Consider the following 18,898-nt stretch of genomic DNA (forward strand, 5'->3'; position numbering starts at 1 on the left):
TTTGGGCTCAGTAAGATTTAATTTATAAAGAAATTAATACTTTTAATCATCAAGGACGCATGATATTGATTCAAAGTGAAAGTAAAATTAATTACTCACCCTCATGTTGTTCCAAACCCGCAAGACCTTTATCCATCTTTGGAACACAAATTAAGATATTTTTGATGATATCCGAGACCTTTCTGACCCTGTATCGACAGTAACGCAACTACCACGTTCAAAGCCTGGAAAGGTAGTAAGATAGTCCATGTGACATCAGTTTTTCAAGCATAAGTTTATGAAGGATACCTTTTGTGCACAAAAACATTATGGTTTATAACATTACAGATGTTGGTTGAAACACTGATTTCACTTGCACTATTTTATTTTTATGTTCTTACTACCTTTCTGGGCCTTGAATGTGTCAGATGCGTTGTGGTCTATGCAGGTAAAACTCTTAAATTTCATCAAAAATATCTTAATTTGTGTTCTGAAGATAAAGGAAGGTCTTACAGGTTTGGGGGGACATAATGACAGAATTTAGTTTTTTTTTGGATGAATTATCCATTTAAACAGCACAGCTGTTCAGCAGCAAGTCAGCATATTAGAATGATTTCTGAAGGATCATGTGACATTGGAGTAATGGGTGCTGGAAATTCAACTCCAGTGTATACAGTTGAGCTCAAACGTTTACATACATCTTGCAAAATGTTATTATTTTTTACCAAAGTAAGAGGAATCATACAAAATGCATGTTATTTTTTTATTTTTTACTGACCTGAGCAAGATATTTCATATAAAAGACTATTTACATATAGTCCACAAGAGAAAATAATAGTTGAATTTATAAAAATGACCCTGTTCAAAAGTTTACATACGCTTCATCTTTTCACACTAAGGACAACTGAGGGACTCATAAGCAACTATTACAGAAGGTTCAAACACTCACTGATGCTCCAGAGGAAAAAACGATGCATTAAGAGCCGGGGGGGGGGGGAGGTTGGGTCTTTTTAAATTTGAATAGCAGGGTAAATGTAACTCATTTTGCCTTCTGGGAAACATGTAAGTATCTTCTGTAGCTTCTAAAGGGCAGTACTAAATGAAAAAAAAATATACACATCTTCATTTTGTTCAAAAGTTTACACCCCTGGCTCTTAATAATGATCGTTTCTCCTTCTGAAGCATCAGTGAGTGATTGAACCTTCTGTAATAGTTGCATATGAATCCCTCAGTTGTCCTCAATGTGAAAAAGATCTCAAAATCATACATTGTTGGGAAGGGTTCAAATACACAGAAAAACCAAAGAATTTGTGGGACCTGAAGAAAGAACAAACTATCTCATGAACAACTATCACTAAACCAAAAAAATCACAGCTGTGACGTTCAGGTAACAACACTTTTAAACAGGGTCATTTTTATAAATTCTACTATTATTTTCTCTTGTGGGCTATAGGTAAACATTTTTTATGTGAAATATCTTATTCAGGTCAGTACTAAAGAAAAAAATAACATGCATTTTGTATGGTCCCTCTTATTTTGGTAAAATGATTAACATTTTGCAGATTCTGCAAGGTGTATGTACATTTTTGACCTCAGCTGTATTTTAGATGAACCAATCACAATAAATGGCACATAAAAACAAATATATTTGGGAAGCAACTGTACTTGCCAGACTGAATCTTTCCAAGTGGGTGTTTTTTGACCACAATGTGGTTGAGTTCTTTTGCCATTTAGTCAAGGTCTGACTATGTGAGAATACCGTTGTAACAACCTTTAGGATGGTTTACTCATTTGGCATTAGTTTTCTTTCATTTTCACTCGCTATGGTGTGAAAGATGTTTTGTGGTGCTTGCCAACAAAGAATAATAAAAAGATGTGGTTATGATGATAAACATCTTGCATTATTTCCATCACTGATAAGGGATCACTTCATAGTGTTGAAAGCTATTAATTATGTTCCTGTGAACTCTTTAGACTAAATCAAATGAGTTGGTTGTAAAAGCTCTTTTTTCATTAATGGTGTTTGAGGCAAGTATCACTACCTTTAGTAAAAAATTGTACTTAAAGCTTTCTATAGTTTTGAGGGTGTGTTCACAATTAGTGTGTTTGCTTTGAGTGAAATAAACTCTTAACTGTTAATGTGGTTCACTTGACAAAGTGTGAATGCCAACGCTACCATCCAAACTGAAACTGATGAAAAGATATGCAAAGACATCTAAACGAAACAAAAAAAGACCAAGTAGCAGTATTGCTTTTCTAAGCCATCAGACTATTGTTTGGTGGATAATAAACCATGCAGAAAAATCAAATAGTCTGGATGACTGGATATGGTCTCTTGAGTTGGGACATTAAGCAACCACCTAGTAACTAGTAACACCTTTAAAACTGCATAGCAGCATATTTATAAATGCTCTGCAAAACCTCTCACATCAGATCTTTAACAGTAGAGGAAATTTGATTTCATTACCATGCAAAGTGTCACGTAAAAGCCCAACAGCACTCAGCAGAGGCCAATTTCTCCCTGTCAAGTCAGATGTTGATTCGAAGGCAGTTACATCACTCTAATGTTTCTGTCCAGGGTTGTGTGAGGGGGGGGGGGGAAAACACTTTTCTCATTTAGGTTCTCTATAAAAACACAGGCTAGCGAATGTAAATGCTGAAATGACCGAGCGAGATTATAGTCGCTGTGTGGATAACACTACTGACAGGCACAAACCTCCATTAGCAACCTTTTAATGTCCACATTTTTATGACATTTCACACTCTTAAATGTTACAGTTTGTTTTAATTTCCTGTCTTCCTTCAGGTTCTCTGGACTGCTTGCAGGGCCGATCTGCCAGTCTGTCAAGCGATGATGTCGTTGGACTGGGTCATGAAGGCTCACGTCTCAGTCGTAGCTCCACCCTTCCCTGCGATGCCCCATCTGCTTCACGTTCTTCCCAGCGGCCCGCTTCTCTGCGGCCGTCCTCTCCTGGCAGCGAGATGGTCACCCTGGAGGAGTTCTTGCAGGAGAGTAATACCCTGTCCCCACCCACTGTAAGTTGGTTTAACACTAACAACACGGTAGCACTTCTCAGCAGACTCATTTTGGTTTGGCCTTTCAGGAAATTGACACATCTTTAGAAAAATCTGCATATGTTTGCAGGGGTTTTTAAAATGTGTGCTGGATTGAGGATGTTTACTTTCTCACTTTGGATATTAGATCAAGATTTTGGTGCATGTTTATGCAGTGAGAATGGCAAGATGGATGTTTTTAAATTCAAAACATGATCAGAAGAGACATTTATGCTGCTAAATAAATTATGCCTGATATCTGATCTGTTTGTCCCTGCACTGTGGATTGTTGTTTGCTAATTGGGGATTATTAAGATAATGTCTTTAAGTGCTGCATGAAATGGAGACACTGGCAGTGATGGACCTTCACCATTTCAGCTAGTGGCCATAATAAAGTTGATATCACGTCATATTTGATACACATATCCCCAAGTCCGTCTGTCACCGAAATGGATTTTAATGCGTTTGTTGTAAAATTACGAGAAGTGGCATGCACAGGATTTCCATCGTCATGAACAAATCTGAGGGAAAAATCATTTCTTAAAACAATCATTTTTTGGGAGTTAGTGAAAAAAGTATCTTGTCTGAAAAAAGTTGCAGAAGTTGATTTCATTTAGGATTTAATTTAATTTAAATAAGTAGGGATGCATGATATTATCGAACCGATATCGGAATTGGCCAATAAAGGGTTTAAATGTAAATACTGACAACGGTCAAATATAAAAAATTATGCCGATTATGTCTTGCTGATAAAAAGAATAACTCACATATGCTCAGAGTGTGCTAGCAATTAGATCAGGTCAGTTGTGTGGCTCATTCTTGAAGCAAAGTTTTGCCTGAATGATGATGACGTGTTCAGTGTGTGATAGAGTAAACAATAGTAGCATACGCAACGGCAGCAGAGGCAGCCTGCCCTGTACTAATGGCTGTTCAGTAAGGAGTTTAATTCCATAGGGGGCGCTGTTGGCCTGCTTCTAATAAAATGAAAGTGAAAAACACGTATAACATTTTGACTGTTTCTGATTAAATTAAGCAGTAACTGAGGTCTTAAAATCATGAGTATGTTTTGATTTTAAGATCAGAAGCTATAGGTTACATGAATAAAAAAAAAATCGTAAAATCTTTTTAAGTTTTCAAAGCTTCAATGTACTGTCATTATAAAAGAACTACATTAATGATTAATTCTAACAAACAAGTTCTTGTTAAAAACCGAAATTAAAAATTATTTTCTTATAATTTCCGCACAGGGGAGACTTGGTGTTGTTTCCAAATAGAAGGAAATATATAGGTGTCGGCATTGACTATCCGCCAAAATGAGTTATGAGAGTTATTTTTATTTAATGAGTTGTAATGAGAGTTATTTTTATACACATTAATATTTACTGTCATATTTACATCATGACATTAATTCCAGTTGTTTTATTCAGTTTTAACAATTCATTAAGCAGTTCACTATGGAAGCCTGTTCACGCCACTGAATAAAAGAAAAAAGTAAAAAAAACCTTATTGCGAGTTTATCTCACAATTCAGTCTTTTTACCTCAGAATTGTGTGAAATAAACTCACAATTGTGAGAAATAAAGTCAGAATTGCGAGATAAACTCACAATTATGACTTTTTGTCGCAAATGCGATTTTGTATTTTGCAATTCTAACTTTTTTTCTCAGAATTATGAGATATAAACTTGCAAATCAATCTGACTTTTTGTCTCAGAATCAAGTGATATAAACAATTCTGAGACAAAAAGTCTCTTGTATCTCGCAATTCTGACTTTATAAAAAAAAAAGTCAGAATTGCGAGATGTAAACTTCAATTGTGAGGGGGAAAAACAGAATTGTGATATAAATCACAAAAACCCTTTTTTATTTTTTATTCAGTGGCAGAAACAGGCTTCCATAGGTAACCCACTAGTTTTATCAATGAGAATAATTATTATTTATTTTTTTTTAATATGTATTTATCTAACATTGTACCCCTCTGTTGAAATAAAGTACATTATTTTTCTATTGCGTTTTCATAGTAATTTTTTAATTAATTAAATTTTCTCATATTTTCCAAATATATAAGAATTTCTCTTTAGTATAATGACAGTGGAAAAAGCCATAAGCAAAGCTTCATATTATTGCAGTTAAAGGAATATTTCACTCAAAAATGAAAATTCTATCATTCATTACTTATGTGTGTAATTACATGTGGATCTTTTTTTGCAACACAAATGAAGATATTTTTGATGAAATCCGAGAGCTTTCTGATCCTGCATAGACAGCAACACAACTGAAATGTTCAAGGCCAAGAAAGGTAGCTAGGACATCTTTAAAATAGTCCATCAATGGTTCAACCAAAATGCTATGAAGCTACGAGAAAACTGTGCGCAAAGAAAACAAGAATAACTTCAACATTTTCTTCTCTTTCATATTAGTCTGACGCGCATTTATGAGACCCCACAACGCATTTTTATTATACTAAGGGAGTTCCTAACGAGAAAAGGGTGTCCTAAGCATCAAAAAGTGTGGGAAACCTACAAGTAATTTCCATTTTAATACTGGAATTGGGGCACATTTAAAACCAGTCTTTTCACAAAAATATTTATGATGATTTCAATGTTTTTCAGGTGCAGACAGGAAGTCGAGAGGATCTGATGACTGATTATTTTACCAGATCTACTCGCCCTGTCCCTCTGCGAGATGGCGCTAAAACACCCACCAATTACGTCACGCCAACCATCAAGTCTACTCCACCAGAACTAGATGGTCGGGCCCCCAAACCTGGACACAGCGTCAAACCGAGCGTTCGGCTCACCGAGACCTCCACACCTCCTCCTCAGTCGCAAACCCTTCCTAACAGAGGAGCAGGACTTCGCCTCGCACCTTTGCAGCAGTCCAGTCCTCGCGGAGGTGCGGGCAGCAGCACCAGCCTGAGCCGCACATTCAGCCTAGCCTCCGCAGACCTTCTCCGCTCCAATGGGCCAGACAGCTACCGCACCGAAGCAGGTTCTCCCAGCCAAAACGATGTGGTGGTTAGGAGGTCCGGAGTAGTTGCCAGAGAACGACCGATGTCGGCTAGGCTGGCTGGTTCTTCGCCGCTGCCTGGAGATGTGTCCGTGGACCCCTGGCGTCTATCTCTCGCGCCACCGAGAGACGAGTTGACCCTGGGTAGTCCGCCTGTGTCACTGCAGGCTGAACGGGACTACGTTGGGAGCGGTAGCAGCCGAGCAGGAGCGGTCCGTTCTGGACCTGCTCAAACCCGAGCAGCCCCCCATCGTGGCGAGGTGGCCATGGTGACTCCCGTGCGAGCCGTATCAGCATTGAGGCTGAAGGATTTGGAGGAGGAACCTCGGGAGCAAATGCAGGTAGAGTCGCCTCTGTTGAAGAAAGCAGACAATGCGAACTTGAGCTACACCACCAAGGAGCAGTCCACCAGCAAGCCTGCTTCTCCCGATCCCAACAATGACCCACAGACTGTTTGGTATGAGTATGGCTGTGTGTAGAATCTCAGCCACTGCATTGTAAACAAATAAAAGCCCCAGGCAGCTCTGGGGAGACTGGTCATGTCCTTTCTCTCTAAGTTTCATCAGGTGCTTCAAAGGCACCAGTTGCGTTTTAACGGTCTTGCACATGTTCACACTGACCTGAAAACGATTATATGGGGCACTTGAATGTATTCTTCCCCTTCGTATCCAATCGAATGCCATTGATTTCAGCTTTCCGCAGCTCCATGGCAGGCCAGTTCACGTTCTATTCTGAAAGTGGAAAACAAACGTTGGGCTGTGTGCTAGGAGCCACTCCCAGCGTAATTACTGAGTACCGACTGCATCCATCTTTAGGAGGCGAAGGACAGTCGCAGGTCCATCACCGAGACAGCCTCACAGGGACCCATTACGGGAAGCGGCCTCTCTCTCATTTGCTCCCTGCTGACATACCAAACAATCTGCTCTTTTCTGCTTCTTGTGGGTGACCATGCATTTGCTGCAGGACCTGGGTTTGGCTCAGACTTTGTTCAGAAGCACGCAACGCTGAGCCAAAAAGAGAGAGGCCGACGGAAGACTGTTGGACGTGAGAATAAGACAGCACCTACCTTGTGATATAAGTTGGAAGAATGTATCAGGAATGGGTTTTCAGGGGGTTCTGGAGTACTGGACATATTGCCCAGTTTCACACAAGCATTTAGAATAGTACTAAAGAGAAACTGAAGCTCAGTTTAGTGTTTAGTTTTGTTTTTCCAGCACATTTATTTCATAACACTGCACAGCTGTTCTAATGACCAGACGTTTATTTATTAATGTCCTTGAGACAATTAATGACACTTGTTTGTGTTGTTTTAATGTGTGTGTCAGCCTCATTTTTCCTAAATTGCTTTTTTTTTGTGTGTGGTTGATGGTTAAGTGTAATGATGTTGAACACTGGAAGATTGGAGTTGTCTTATTATGCATATATTTTTTCCTACATGAAGCATTTAGTTAAAAAAAAGCCCATGGGATCCCTTACTCTCGTCACCAACCTAGCACCCCTTGTTCCCTTTCAGTGGTGCTTTTCTGCCATCTCGTGTCACCATCTCCAACTTCTGATGGTCTGAAGTCAAAGGCAAGAGCTGACCACCAAAGGCAATGGTGGATCTTCACAAAAATATATTTGGATCCAGCATTCACACTGGGTGTGTGAATATAAGGAGAATCTCCTTCTGTTTGAACGTGCACAACTACTGGTTAAGCGATTTTTAGATATACAGCTGTTTTTATACACTACCGCACATGAACATAGATCAGTACCTGTAAGATATTGTGTGTTTGTTTGATGTAAGGAGTAGATATCCTAACAACTTCTACACTTAATGTAAAGTTTGTGAATGATAGAAGCCTGTTTAGAGAAAGCTGTTTTCCAAAACCTGAACTCTTTGTAATAAAGCTTTTTTTAATAATCTCTGGAGTTGAATATGAAATGAGTAAATTATTACTTTCTGACATGCATAAATAGCTCTCAGAATAAATGGTAACACTTTATTTTGATAGTCCACTTTAGACATTCTACTAACAGTAAGTAACTTTGCAACTTCATGTCAACTAGTTAAATTATTAGTAGACTGTCTGTTTAATAGCTAACGCTATTCTAAACTTTGCAAGTATATTTAAACTTATTCTGCTAACCCTAAACTTAACCTAACAGCCTGCTCTGAGAGTTAGTAGATGTGTAGTTGCAAATTAATTAGAATTATTTGACATGTAGTTGCAAAGTTACTTATAGTTAGTAGAATGTCTAAAGTGGACTATCAAAATAAAGTGTAACTGAAATAAATTAACATAAACTTTAGCATAATTTATTCCACTTGATCTGTGCAGTTAATTTGGCACCAAATATTACTGATAATCTCATATTTCCTAAATTTCCAGAAGGTCTTATTTCAGTAACTTTGGTAACAAGCTTGAGAAACGAAGCTAAAAACTGAGAAAGGAGATGAGATTATTTGTCCTGTCACATAAATGAACTCGTTAAAATTTTGACAACCAAGGAAACTTAATGTTACATTTGTAACTGAGGAAATCATGCAGTAACGAGGTTAAACAATGTGCAACGCAGGAAAATATTTACATATTTGTTTATACAGTTAATATCGGTTTATAAAACATATCTACTATATTTCAAAAATGCGTTAGAAACGTTATTGGACACCGAAGTGCGAGTATTCGAAGAATGTAACAGTTTGACTTCCTTTTTCTTGCGCTAGTTCCCGGCGCTGTGAACAATTTCACTGAGGAAACCTTTTAAATGTTTACTCATTCATAAATCGCTACATAATCACCCTTATTCCCACGTGAGGCTATTATGCGAAGGAGCTGCCTACCTAGACAGCACTTCGGACATTATCGCTGTGGTCAGTTTCATGTCCTTTGAGCCGACTCGGAGCGCAGCTGCAATGGCCAAGCATGCTGTCTGTGCAGGCAGGTCACAATAGGATATGAGACACATCCTGTTGTCTGGGGAGGACGCTTCAGATGAGTGTTTCGCTTTGAGTAATCACGTAAAAACTATTGACGCAATTTAAGTTTTTTCCCCCCCCCCTTTTTCCGACGCGACAACCCCGGATCCCGAGTGCGATGATATTTCTGAAAGAAAAAAAAAAAAAAAAAAATTCACCCCCGCAAGTAAACGACTAGAAATAGGATAATCTCTATGACAGGGTCGGTGGAGCTGTTGAGCTTGAGGATATATGATGTTCACACTTCAGAAATGCCTCGAATGAGTCGCGTGGGATTACAGCCAGCTATTTTAAGGTAATGCACTTTCATTAAATCTCATATACGTTAACCGTAATTGTCGCTACAGTAAACTGAGCACTTATTGTCTTACTGTCAATAAAAAAATAAAATGAAATAAAAAAGCAGGACAAAGAAATGCAATGAGAATATTTCTAAAACGTTTAATGAGTTCCTATATTAATTTATATAAGCTTGTAAAATTCGCACGGAAATTATAATGACTGCTTTAGCACATTTTGCCCGAAAGAACGGTTACTATGCTATTCGTTTAGCGAACTGGGCAAATAAATGAAGCTGCTTCTGCTTAATATTTTATGGCTTTCCAACAGGTACTTGTAACGCACTTTTACAATAATCATAGCTCATCAGCAAGATTATTTCACAAACACGGACTACAAGTGAGAATCTATGGCACTTCTGACCAACATAGACTACTCTGAAATTATTCAGACACATTTATGAAGCTGTGCTACCAATGACGGTTACAAATGAACGTGGTTTAACACATGTAAGGGTTCAAGTTAGAGAAACGCTTTATTCGCAAATGCCGAATTAGGGTTACATTATATATTATATATATATATAATATATATATAGCCTATTTAATGTTGAAGTACTTTAATTTTATGTGATCAGTCGCGCGCAAAAGAGCAATTAGTAATAAACCCGAAGATTACATGCACCAAATACTGTGTATGTGTGTGTGTATAAAGAGCTCAGATGCAAAACCAGTAAAAGCCATCTCGGTCAAAAATGAGATAATGATACTGAGTGAATGCTCTCGACACATATTATACGTCCATCAAATTATTTTTCTTCAAACTCGGTAAAATAACAGCCTCAGCCCAATCAGAAGTACCAGTACCTACATAGAAACCTATACATCTGAGCCTGATACAAAAAACAAAAAACAAAAAGAAAACAAAAAAAAAGGGCATTTTTTAAAGAAAGCAGTCAGATGGATTTAGCTGGATTTGCATCTGTACTCTTCATATATATATTTGCATTTGTATTACAACGTTTTACATGTCAAACTCCGGTTGCGTGTACGTGTATATATATATATTATTTGTATTACACCATATCAAACTCTGGTCACAAATGCTACTGCTGGGATTACAGTACATGGCTTCAATAGGTTAAACATTTCATGTCAAATTAAGCATGTCAGCATATATAGAGAGGCACGTTCAAGCACACGTTCTCCTTTGCTGAGTAGGGTTACTGGGTTTATGTTAGACAGTGAGTCCCTAAAATTTAACCTTATTTTGGCTAAACGTGCTCAGCTGTGTTTTGTGTTTCATAATTTCAGTTAAGCAAGAATTGGAAGTATGGGAGACTGGGGCTAATTGTGAGGTGAATATTTCTAACGGTTTATAAGGAAAGGAAAGGACGTGACGTGTGGCCAAGTATGGTGACCCGTACTCGGAATTTGTGCTCTGCATTTAACCCATCCAAGTGCACACACACAATAGTGAGTAGTGAACGAATACACACACACACACACACACACACAGAGAGCAGTGGGCAGCTATATTGCTATCACTGCGGCGCCCGGGGAGCAGTTGGGGGGGGGGTTCGGTGCCTTGCTCAAGGGACTCACCTCAGTCGTGGTATTGAGGGTGGAGAGAGCGCTGGTTATTCACTCTCCCCACCTTTCGGTTACAAGCCTGACTCCCTAACCATTAGGCCACGGCTGCCCCCTATATATGTGACCCTGGACCACAAAACAAGTCATATGGGTCAATTTTTTTAAATTGAGATTGACACATCTTCTGAAAGCTGAATAAAAAAGCTTTCCATTGATGTTAGGATAGGACAATATTTGGCCAAGATACAACTATTTGAAAATCTGGAATCTGAAGGTGCAAAAAAAATCTAAATATTGAGAAAATCACATTTAAAGTTGTCCAAATGAAGTACAATCCAAAATTAAGTTTTGATATATTCACGGTAGGAAATTACAAAACATCTTCACGGAACATGATCTTTACTTTGGCTTAAGAGAAAATTCGATAATTTTGACCCGTAAAGTTGGCTATTGCTACCAATATACATGTGCTACTTATGACTGGTTTTGTGGTCCAGGGTCACATATATCAGTGGTGTGCGGTGCTGTTCTGAAATGATGAGGCAATTTTTTAAAATCAAATGTAAATTTGTCATTTTGTTGGTAAGTTATATCAGTATTCAATTTATTAAGCCATGTATGAATCTCATCAAGTTAGTGTCTTTAAGCACTATACATTTATTAAAATTATTTACGGCAGTAACTACAAATTAATTAAATTAAAAATTTATTAAAAACTCAAGGCAGTAACAATATAAACAATATATTTTATTTGTGAACTTAGTGTTTTACTATGTTAATTTTCATAAAAGAAAAATATTGTATGCAATTAAAAATGTATTTTAATTTAAAAGAGTTTGAAACTAGTTGGTTAACATGCAAAAACACATTTAGATTTTTCACATTTTGAATTTAGTGTTTGGGAATTTCCATAAATTATGAGTCCGTTGCAGATTATAAAACAGATTTGACTTTGAATTCTGATTGGATGAGATGCGTTTGAAGCTGTTGTAGATAGATGGACATATATGACCACACTTCAGCTGAATTCTATGTTTCTACATTGCTCAGCAACCACAGTCATTACAGTTTGGCTGAAAAAAATCTGTTCTATAATTAGTAATGATTAATGCATTTGACTGTTGATGTGAAATGTGCGTACGAACAGCCTATACTCACAGTAAAAACCATTGTGACACACTGCCTCTCTACTACTTCTACATTACTCTGACCAAACAATTTCTTGTTCTGAACAGGAAGTGAACTACTTGTATAGTCAAATACAGTATAAGCCTTCATCAAAGTTTCATAGAGGAAAACAGCTCATAGTTTGCTTGGGAAATGTCAAATCTCTATAGGTAAGTCCGTCTATAAGTCTGATATTGAAAATGGTTCCGTATAGTCTATAAAATCCAAAATCCAAAGTAACTTCAGAGAACAGAAAAGCGTTCCCATATTAAGACACTGTTGTGGGTAATTTTGTATGATGTTCGTCATGTCTAAGCAGACATGAATATGTCAGCGTATGACTCAGATGCAAGGACACATAGCTAAAATATAATAGATTGGTGATGAAACACGTTGTTCACGCTGCTTTATTGGTCTATTATATGTTCCTCAGCAGTTACTAAAGCCAAGGTCTCAATCCCACTATATCTAACATCCTTTCATAAACCAATCTGCGAAACAGGTCACAGTCAGATTGAAAAGGGCAACGCATGTTACTCAAATCCATGAGATGAATTAGGATTTATATATAAGATGTTCAAGATGGTTTGCTCAATAAAGAAAATACCCACGCAGACGTCAAACCCTAGTGCAAAAGACGTATTGTGCAGTCATATGGCATATTGTGCAATTAGTAGATGAGTTTAAAGAGCGCATTTCACTTCCTTCAATTTATCCTTCAATATCTCTTCCTGTACATTTAGAATAGTTCAGAGTTTGAAATACACAGCCCACACACAAAACTTTTGTGGGTTAGCATGCCATCTTGATAACATTCTCACAAAGCTATTTTCAGCCATGCAGAAGTACAACTTCTGTCTGCTTGAACTGAAAAAAACTCAAATCAGTTTGACAAACCAAGTTTTTACTATAAGCCATCAAAAGTTTATGATTTTTTAAGATAACCTTCACAGATGAACTCAACTTTCCCATGACATCCAATACGTACAACAGAATCTCAGTGAAAGTTGTAGTTTATCAGGGTTTTTTTTTTTTGGGTTGTAGGAATAATGTGGTGTAGGGGGGTGTGATAATTGCAAAAAATGATATCTCGATATTTCCTGGAATTTTGTTGATAATGGTAACTAGATGATAATTTGCTGAGCTTGTTATTGTGCTGGTATTTTGACATGTTTAGGACTGCTGTGGACAGCTGACTCCCAAAGCTTTATTCTGTGTGGTGGTTAGTTTAGCAGTAACAGAAAAAAAAAACTTTTCAATAAGTTTAAATTGATTTTTACCTTTTATGGGCATTTTTAACCTTTATAAGTCCAATTTTTCCTAATCTAATTGAAAGTATGCATCATCTTTTGTGTCAAATTATTCAATTTAATCAATAAATTTGAATAGTAAGATACTGTAGGGCTGTTACCAATCAAATGAAATTGGGATCAACAAATGCATTTACAATGCAGAGGTGGAACAGAAGCTGCATCTGAAGTGACATTTAGGGTGCTTTCAACACCTGTAGATCAATTGCTTTGTTCCGAAACAGGGATTAAAATTATTACAATGTTGCTTTTTATTCAAGTTTTCAAACTGACCAAATTTGTTAATACAAGTCATGTACGAATAAACTGTCCTCTCGTTGGTTAGAGTTCCACGGTTTATTTTCCAGGATTCTGCACATAGCTGTCATCCGTCAGAATAAAACTAAAGCAGCTTTGTGGGCTTATTGTTGGGTTTTTGTAGCTGTCGTTATATTAATTTATCATTTTGAGCAGGAGTCCAGGCTTCGTCAGGAAAACATTTTTAAAACCTACTACGAAGAAGAGCAATTAAACGACATTATAAAATGAAAAGGCACGCTTTTATTTTGAATGTCGAAGATGTGCTCACCCACAGACATTCACAGTTTCATTTTAAGAAGTATTAGAAAAATAACTAAGCTACTGCTTTTCACAGAACTTACATAATTACTCATCATACATTGTGATAGAGCCTGGTTCGTGGTCCACTGGATCAGATTGCTTTCTCACTACAACCAAACTACTCCAGAGTTCCTTTTCAATCGAGCCAAGACCATCTCGTTCAAGCGATCTTGGACCGATTGTTTTGTCGTGGATCCAAATGTGATTGGCGTGTTCACGTATGCACAAATTAACCGAGCTAAAGGGGGAAACGTGCCAGGTTCCAAAATAATGGGCCAGGTGTGAAAGCACCATTATACTCATTTACACAGGCTGTTTAATGGGGGAAAAAAAGAAAGAAATTATACTTTAAATTTAAACCTAAATCCCTATTAGGTGGTGGCAAATCACTGCATGAATGAGTCATTCACTCAGCTGATTCGTTCAAATGGCTGACTGATTCAGTAACGAAACGCCATGTTGCTCAGACATGTAAAACACTTCTGCTGTGGCTTGTAAAACTGTGGCTTTTTGTTGAAGGAATGGAGCAAAAACAGGAACTGCTGTTTTTGTAAGTCAATAAAACTTGTTTATTGTTTTTTTTTTATAAAATCAATATGACATTTGCAATCAAGCTTATATTTGTAACAACAACAACAACAATAAAATACTCGTTATATTAACAATATCAGATGATATAAATATAAAAGACATACAAAGGTCATACGGGAGCATATTTGCCCCTTTATCTTGAATTTTGCAGGAATTCTAAATGTATTTTAATAGACTAAATCACGCAGTGAAAGCATGAACTCTAAATGTGTTTGAGCAGTAGCCATGTAGTGGATGCCTGCACTCTTCTGGGTGTTTTTGTTTGGTTTTTGTGATATACTTAATGTCAAATCGCATGTTGTTTAAACAACAATAACAATATTACCGTAGACAATATACAATTAAGGTCAAAAGTTTACATACAACTTGCAAAATCTGCAAAATGTTATTTTAACAAAATAAGAGGGATCATACAAATTGCATATCATTTTTTATTTAGTACTGACCTGAATAAGATATTTCACATAAAAGATGTTTACATATAGTCTACAAGAGAAAATAATAGCTGAATTTATAAAAATGACCCCGTTCAAAAATTTACATACGTTTGATTCTTAATACTGTGTTGTATGATCCACAGCTGTGTTTTTTGTTTGTTTGTTTAGTGATAGTTGTTCATGAATCCCTTGTTTGTCCTAAACAGTTGAACTGCCTGCTGTTCTTCAGAAAAATCCTTCAGGTCACAATTTGTCTGGTTTTTCAGCATTTTTGTGTATTTAAAACCTTTCCAACAATGACTGTATGATTTTGATCCATTTTTTCACACTGAGGACAACTGAGGGACTCATATGCAACTATTACAGAAGGTTCTTCACAATGCATTAAGAACTGGGGGGTGAAAACTTTTTAAATTTGAAGATCAGGGTAATTTTAACTTATTTTGTCTCCTGGGAAACATGTAAGTATCTTCTGTAGCTTCTGAAGGGCGGTACTAAATGGGGAAAAAAAAAATGATATTTAGCCAAAATAAGAAAAATGTATATGTCTTCATTCTGTTCAAAAGTTTACAACCCCCAGCTCTTAATGCATTGTGTGAGCATCTGAACCTTCTGTAATAGTTGCATATGAGTCCCTCAGTTGTCCTCAGTGTGAAAAGATGGATCTCAAAATCATACAGTCATTGTTGGAAAGGGTTCAAATACACAAAAATGCTGGAAAACCAAAGAATTTGTGGGACCTGAAGGATTTTTCTGAAGAACAGCGGGCAGTTTAACTGTTCAGGACAAACAAGGGACTCATGAACAACTACCACTAAACAAAACATAGCTGTGGATAATTCAGGTAAACAACACAATATTAAGAATCAAGCATATGAAAACTTTTAAACGGTCATTTTTATAAATTCAACTATTATTTTCTCTTGTGGACACTGTGTCTTTTATGTGACATATCTTTTTTGGGTCAGTACTAAATAGAAAATAACATGCATTTTGTATGACCCCTCTTATTTTGGTAAAATAATTAACATTTTGCAAGGTGTATGTAAACTTTTGACATCAACTGTATATCGCACACCCCTACTGTGGTGGTATTTGGGTATGCTAATCATTTGACATACTGTTTTGTTTGCTTCCCCCAGAATCCATGGAATGTACTTTGGAGGCCTCTGTTAATTATGAACTCACCTACACTTGTTGAATAAGACTCTGCGAACATGCGGTTAGAAAGATGAACATGTCTGAGGACCAAATAAACTGTACCATAAGCCACGAGATTCACCAATATCTGTTTTCGGGTGCGTACATCCTTGTCCTGCTCGTGGGTCTTCCTGCCAATGCTTACTCGCTCTACCATGCCTGGCTCCAACTGAAAGCCCGCAATGAGTTGGGGGTCTACTTGTTAAACCTGACCATATCCGATCTGCTGTACCTGGCCTCCCTGCCACTCTGGCTCCAGTATATCTTCCAAGGGGACGACTGGAGCAGCTCAGAGTGGCTCTGTCAACTGTGTGGTTTCCTACTCTATGAGAACATCTATGTCAGCATTGGTTTTCTGTGTTGCATCTCTATTGATCGTTACCTGGCGGTGGTCTACCCTTTTCGCTTCTCGGCTTTCCGAACAGTGCGAGCAGCGGCGCTGGTCAGTACGGTGGTCTGGCTGAAAGAGCTTGCCGTAGGAGTGGTGTTCTTCCGGCACAAGGAGCTCAGCAGGGACAAGCACAACCAATCTGTGTGCTTTGAGCACTATCCCATGAAGACATGGGAGTACCCAATAAACCACTACAGGTTTTACATAGGTTTTCTGTTCCCTTTAGGAATCCTCTCCGTGTCATACTTTCGAGTCCTTAAAGCGGTGGGCAAGAGTGCAGGCACGCAGACTTCACAGAAAACTCGCATCAAGTACCTGGTGACCAGCACCATCGTCATCTTCCTGGTTTGCTTCTCACCATACCACGTCTTCCTGCTGGTACGCACTATTTTTGAGCGGAACTGCGAGTTCATAGAGAGGATTTTCAACTACTACCATTTCTCTCTGTTGCTTACTAGTTTTAACTGTGTGGCTGATCCAGCGCTCTATTGTTTTATCAGTGAGAGTGCCCAGAAGGGCATCCAGAAGGCTCAGGATGCTTGCACTCGGGTCTTATGCTGTTGCTCAAAAAGTCATGGAAGGTTCAACACGCACTGCACCGAGCTTGCAGTCACCAATGATAATGTTACTGGTACCACAGTAGTGACACTCTTGCAACAGAACAAAACTGACGTTTGAACATTTTTGTGGTGATAAAGGAATAGTTCACCCGAAAATGAAAAATCTGTCATTAATTACTCACCCTCATGTTGTTCCAAACCTGTAAGACCTTTGTTCATCTTCAGGACACAAATTAAGATATTTTTGATGAAATCCAAGAGCTTTCTGACCCTGCATAGACAGCAACACAACTGATATGTTCAAGGCCCAGAAAGGTAGTACAGACATTGTTAAAATAGTCCATGTGACATCAGTGGTTCAACTGCTACGAGAATACTTTTTGTGTGCAAAGAAAACAAAAATAATAACATTATTCAACAATTTCTTCTCTTCCGTGTCAGCCTCTGCAGCGTGTTCAGGAGAGTACCTTACTACTAGTGATATCCACTTTAGAAACACTGCTTAATGAAGCTTCGAAATCTTTGCGAATCATTTGTTTCAAAACAGTGGTTTGGAGCGAGAATCAAACTGCCAAAGTCATGAGATTTCAGTAAACATGGCTTCATTACGTCATACCTGTTTCGAAACGTTTTAAAACTTCAACTCTGTGAGTTTATTGAGATTGCCACCAAGCAGCAAATCAGTGTCTATTGTTTTTACCTAATCTCGAGTCATTAAAGGAGAAGTCCACTTCCAAAACAAAGATTCACATATAATGTACTCACCCCCTTGTCATCCAAGATGTTCATGTCTTTCTTTCTTCAGTCGTAAAGAAATTATGTTTTTTGAGGAAAACATTTCAGCATTTTTCTCCATATAATGGAAATGATATGGTGCCCCGATTTTGAACTTACAAAATGCAGTTTAAATGTGGCTTCAAACAATCCCAAATGCAGTTGTAAATGATCCCAGCCGAGAAAGAAGGATCTAGTGCGCCGACATACAACACAACAGCGCTCACGGCAACCTGAGTTTGAATCCTGGCTCGTGATCCTTTGCCGATCCCACTCCCCTCTCTCTTCACCCAATGCTTTCCTATCTGCTCTACACTGTCCTCTCCAAATATAGGCATAAAAAGCCTATAAATATATCTTTAAAAAAAATAAATAAAATAAGTATTTAAATTGTATTTTTTTAAATAAAAATAACCGATCGTTTCGCTAGATAAGACCCTTCTTCCTCTGCTGGGATCGTTTACAGCCGCATTTGGGATCGTTTGAAGCCGCATTTAAACTGCCTTTTGGAAGTTCAAAATCGGAACACCATATCAGTCCATTATATGGAGAAAAATGCTGAAATGTTTTCCTCAAAAAACAATTTCTTTACAACTGAAGAAAGAAAGACATGAACATCTTGGATGACAAGGGGGTGAGTACATTATATGTGAACCTTTGTTTTGGAAGTGGACTTCTTTAAGATTTGAGTTTTATCAATTTGTAGACATTTTTAACGAGACATCTGTGTATTTAAAATGATGAGTAGTATTTAATAGACCTGTTTAGACTAACTCTCCATAAAACAAACAATCCCTGCAAATTAATATTAATTAGTGCTATGAAATCGATTAATTACGATTACTGGCATCCAAAATAAAAGATTTTGTTTACATAACGTGTATGCACTGTGCATATATATATATATATATATATATATATACATATATAAAGCACACATATGCATGTATATATTCAAGAAAAATATGTTGTTTATATATTAAATATATTTATAT

General features: G+C 37.4%; 2 protein-coding genes across 5 annotated transcripts in view; both read left to right on the plus strand.

The window, feature by feature from the left end:
- Window positions 1–7,948, plus strand: part of ccdc88c (coiled-coil domain containing 88C) — a 76,200-nt gene extending 68,252 nt beyond the window's left edge. The window contains exons 29-30 of the mRNA XM_051134017.1: window positions 2,786–3,015; window positions 5,644–7,948. Coding sequence (XP_050989974.1) covers window positions 2,786–3,015; window positions 5,644–6,519 — 1,106 coding nt within the window. The 3' untranslated portion in view covers window positions 6,520–7,948. The remainder of the gene's footprint in view (window positions 1–2,785; window positions 3,016–5,643) is intronic.
- A 951-nt stretch (window positions 7,949–8,899) lies between these two features.
- LOC127180098 (ovarian cancer G-protein coupled receptor 1) lies at window positions 8,900–17,574 on the plus strand. Of its 4 annotated transcripts, XM_051134034.1 has the most exons (4): window positions 8,901–9,297; window positions 10,595–10,756; window positions 12,109–12,210; window positions 16,121–17,574. In XM_051134034.1, the coding sequence occupies exon 4, from the start codon at window positions 16,210–16,212 to the stop codon at window positions 17,245–17,247; it is 1,038 nt and encodes a 345-aa protein (XP_050989991.1). In that variant the 5' UTR covers window positions 8,901–9,297; window positions 10,595–10,756; window positions 12,109–12,210; window positions 16,121–16,209; the 3' UTR covers window positions 17,248–17,574. The 4 variants fall into 4 exon arrangements, with proteins under 4 accessions (XP_050989992.1, XP_050989991.1, XP_050989993.1 ...); XM_051134035.1 differs by lacking the exon at window positions 12,109–12,210 and having other exon boundaries at window positions 8,900–9,297; XM_051134036.1 differs by lacking the exon at window positions 10,595–10,756.
- The last annotated feature ends 1,324 nt before the right edge of the window (window positions 17,575–18,898 follow it).

Source organism: Labeo rohita, chromosome 17 (assembly GCF_022985175.1).
Source record: "Labeo rohita strain BAU-BD-2019 chromosome 17, IGBB_LRoh.1.0, whole genome shotgun sequence".
NCBI lineage: Eukaryota > Metazoa > Chordata > Actinopteri > Cypriniformes > Cyprinidae > Labeo > Labeo rohita.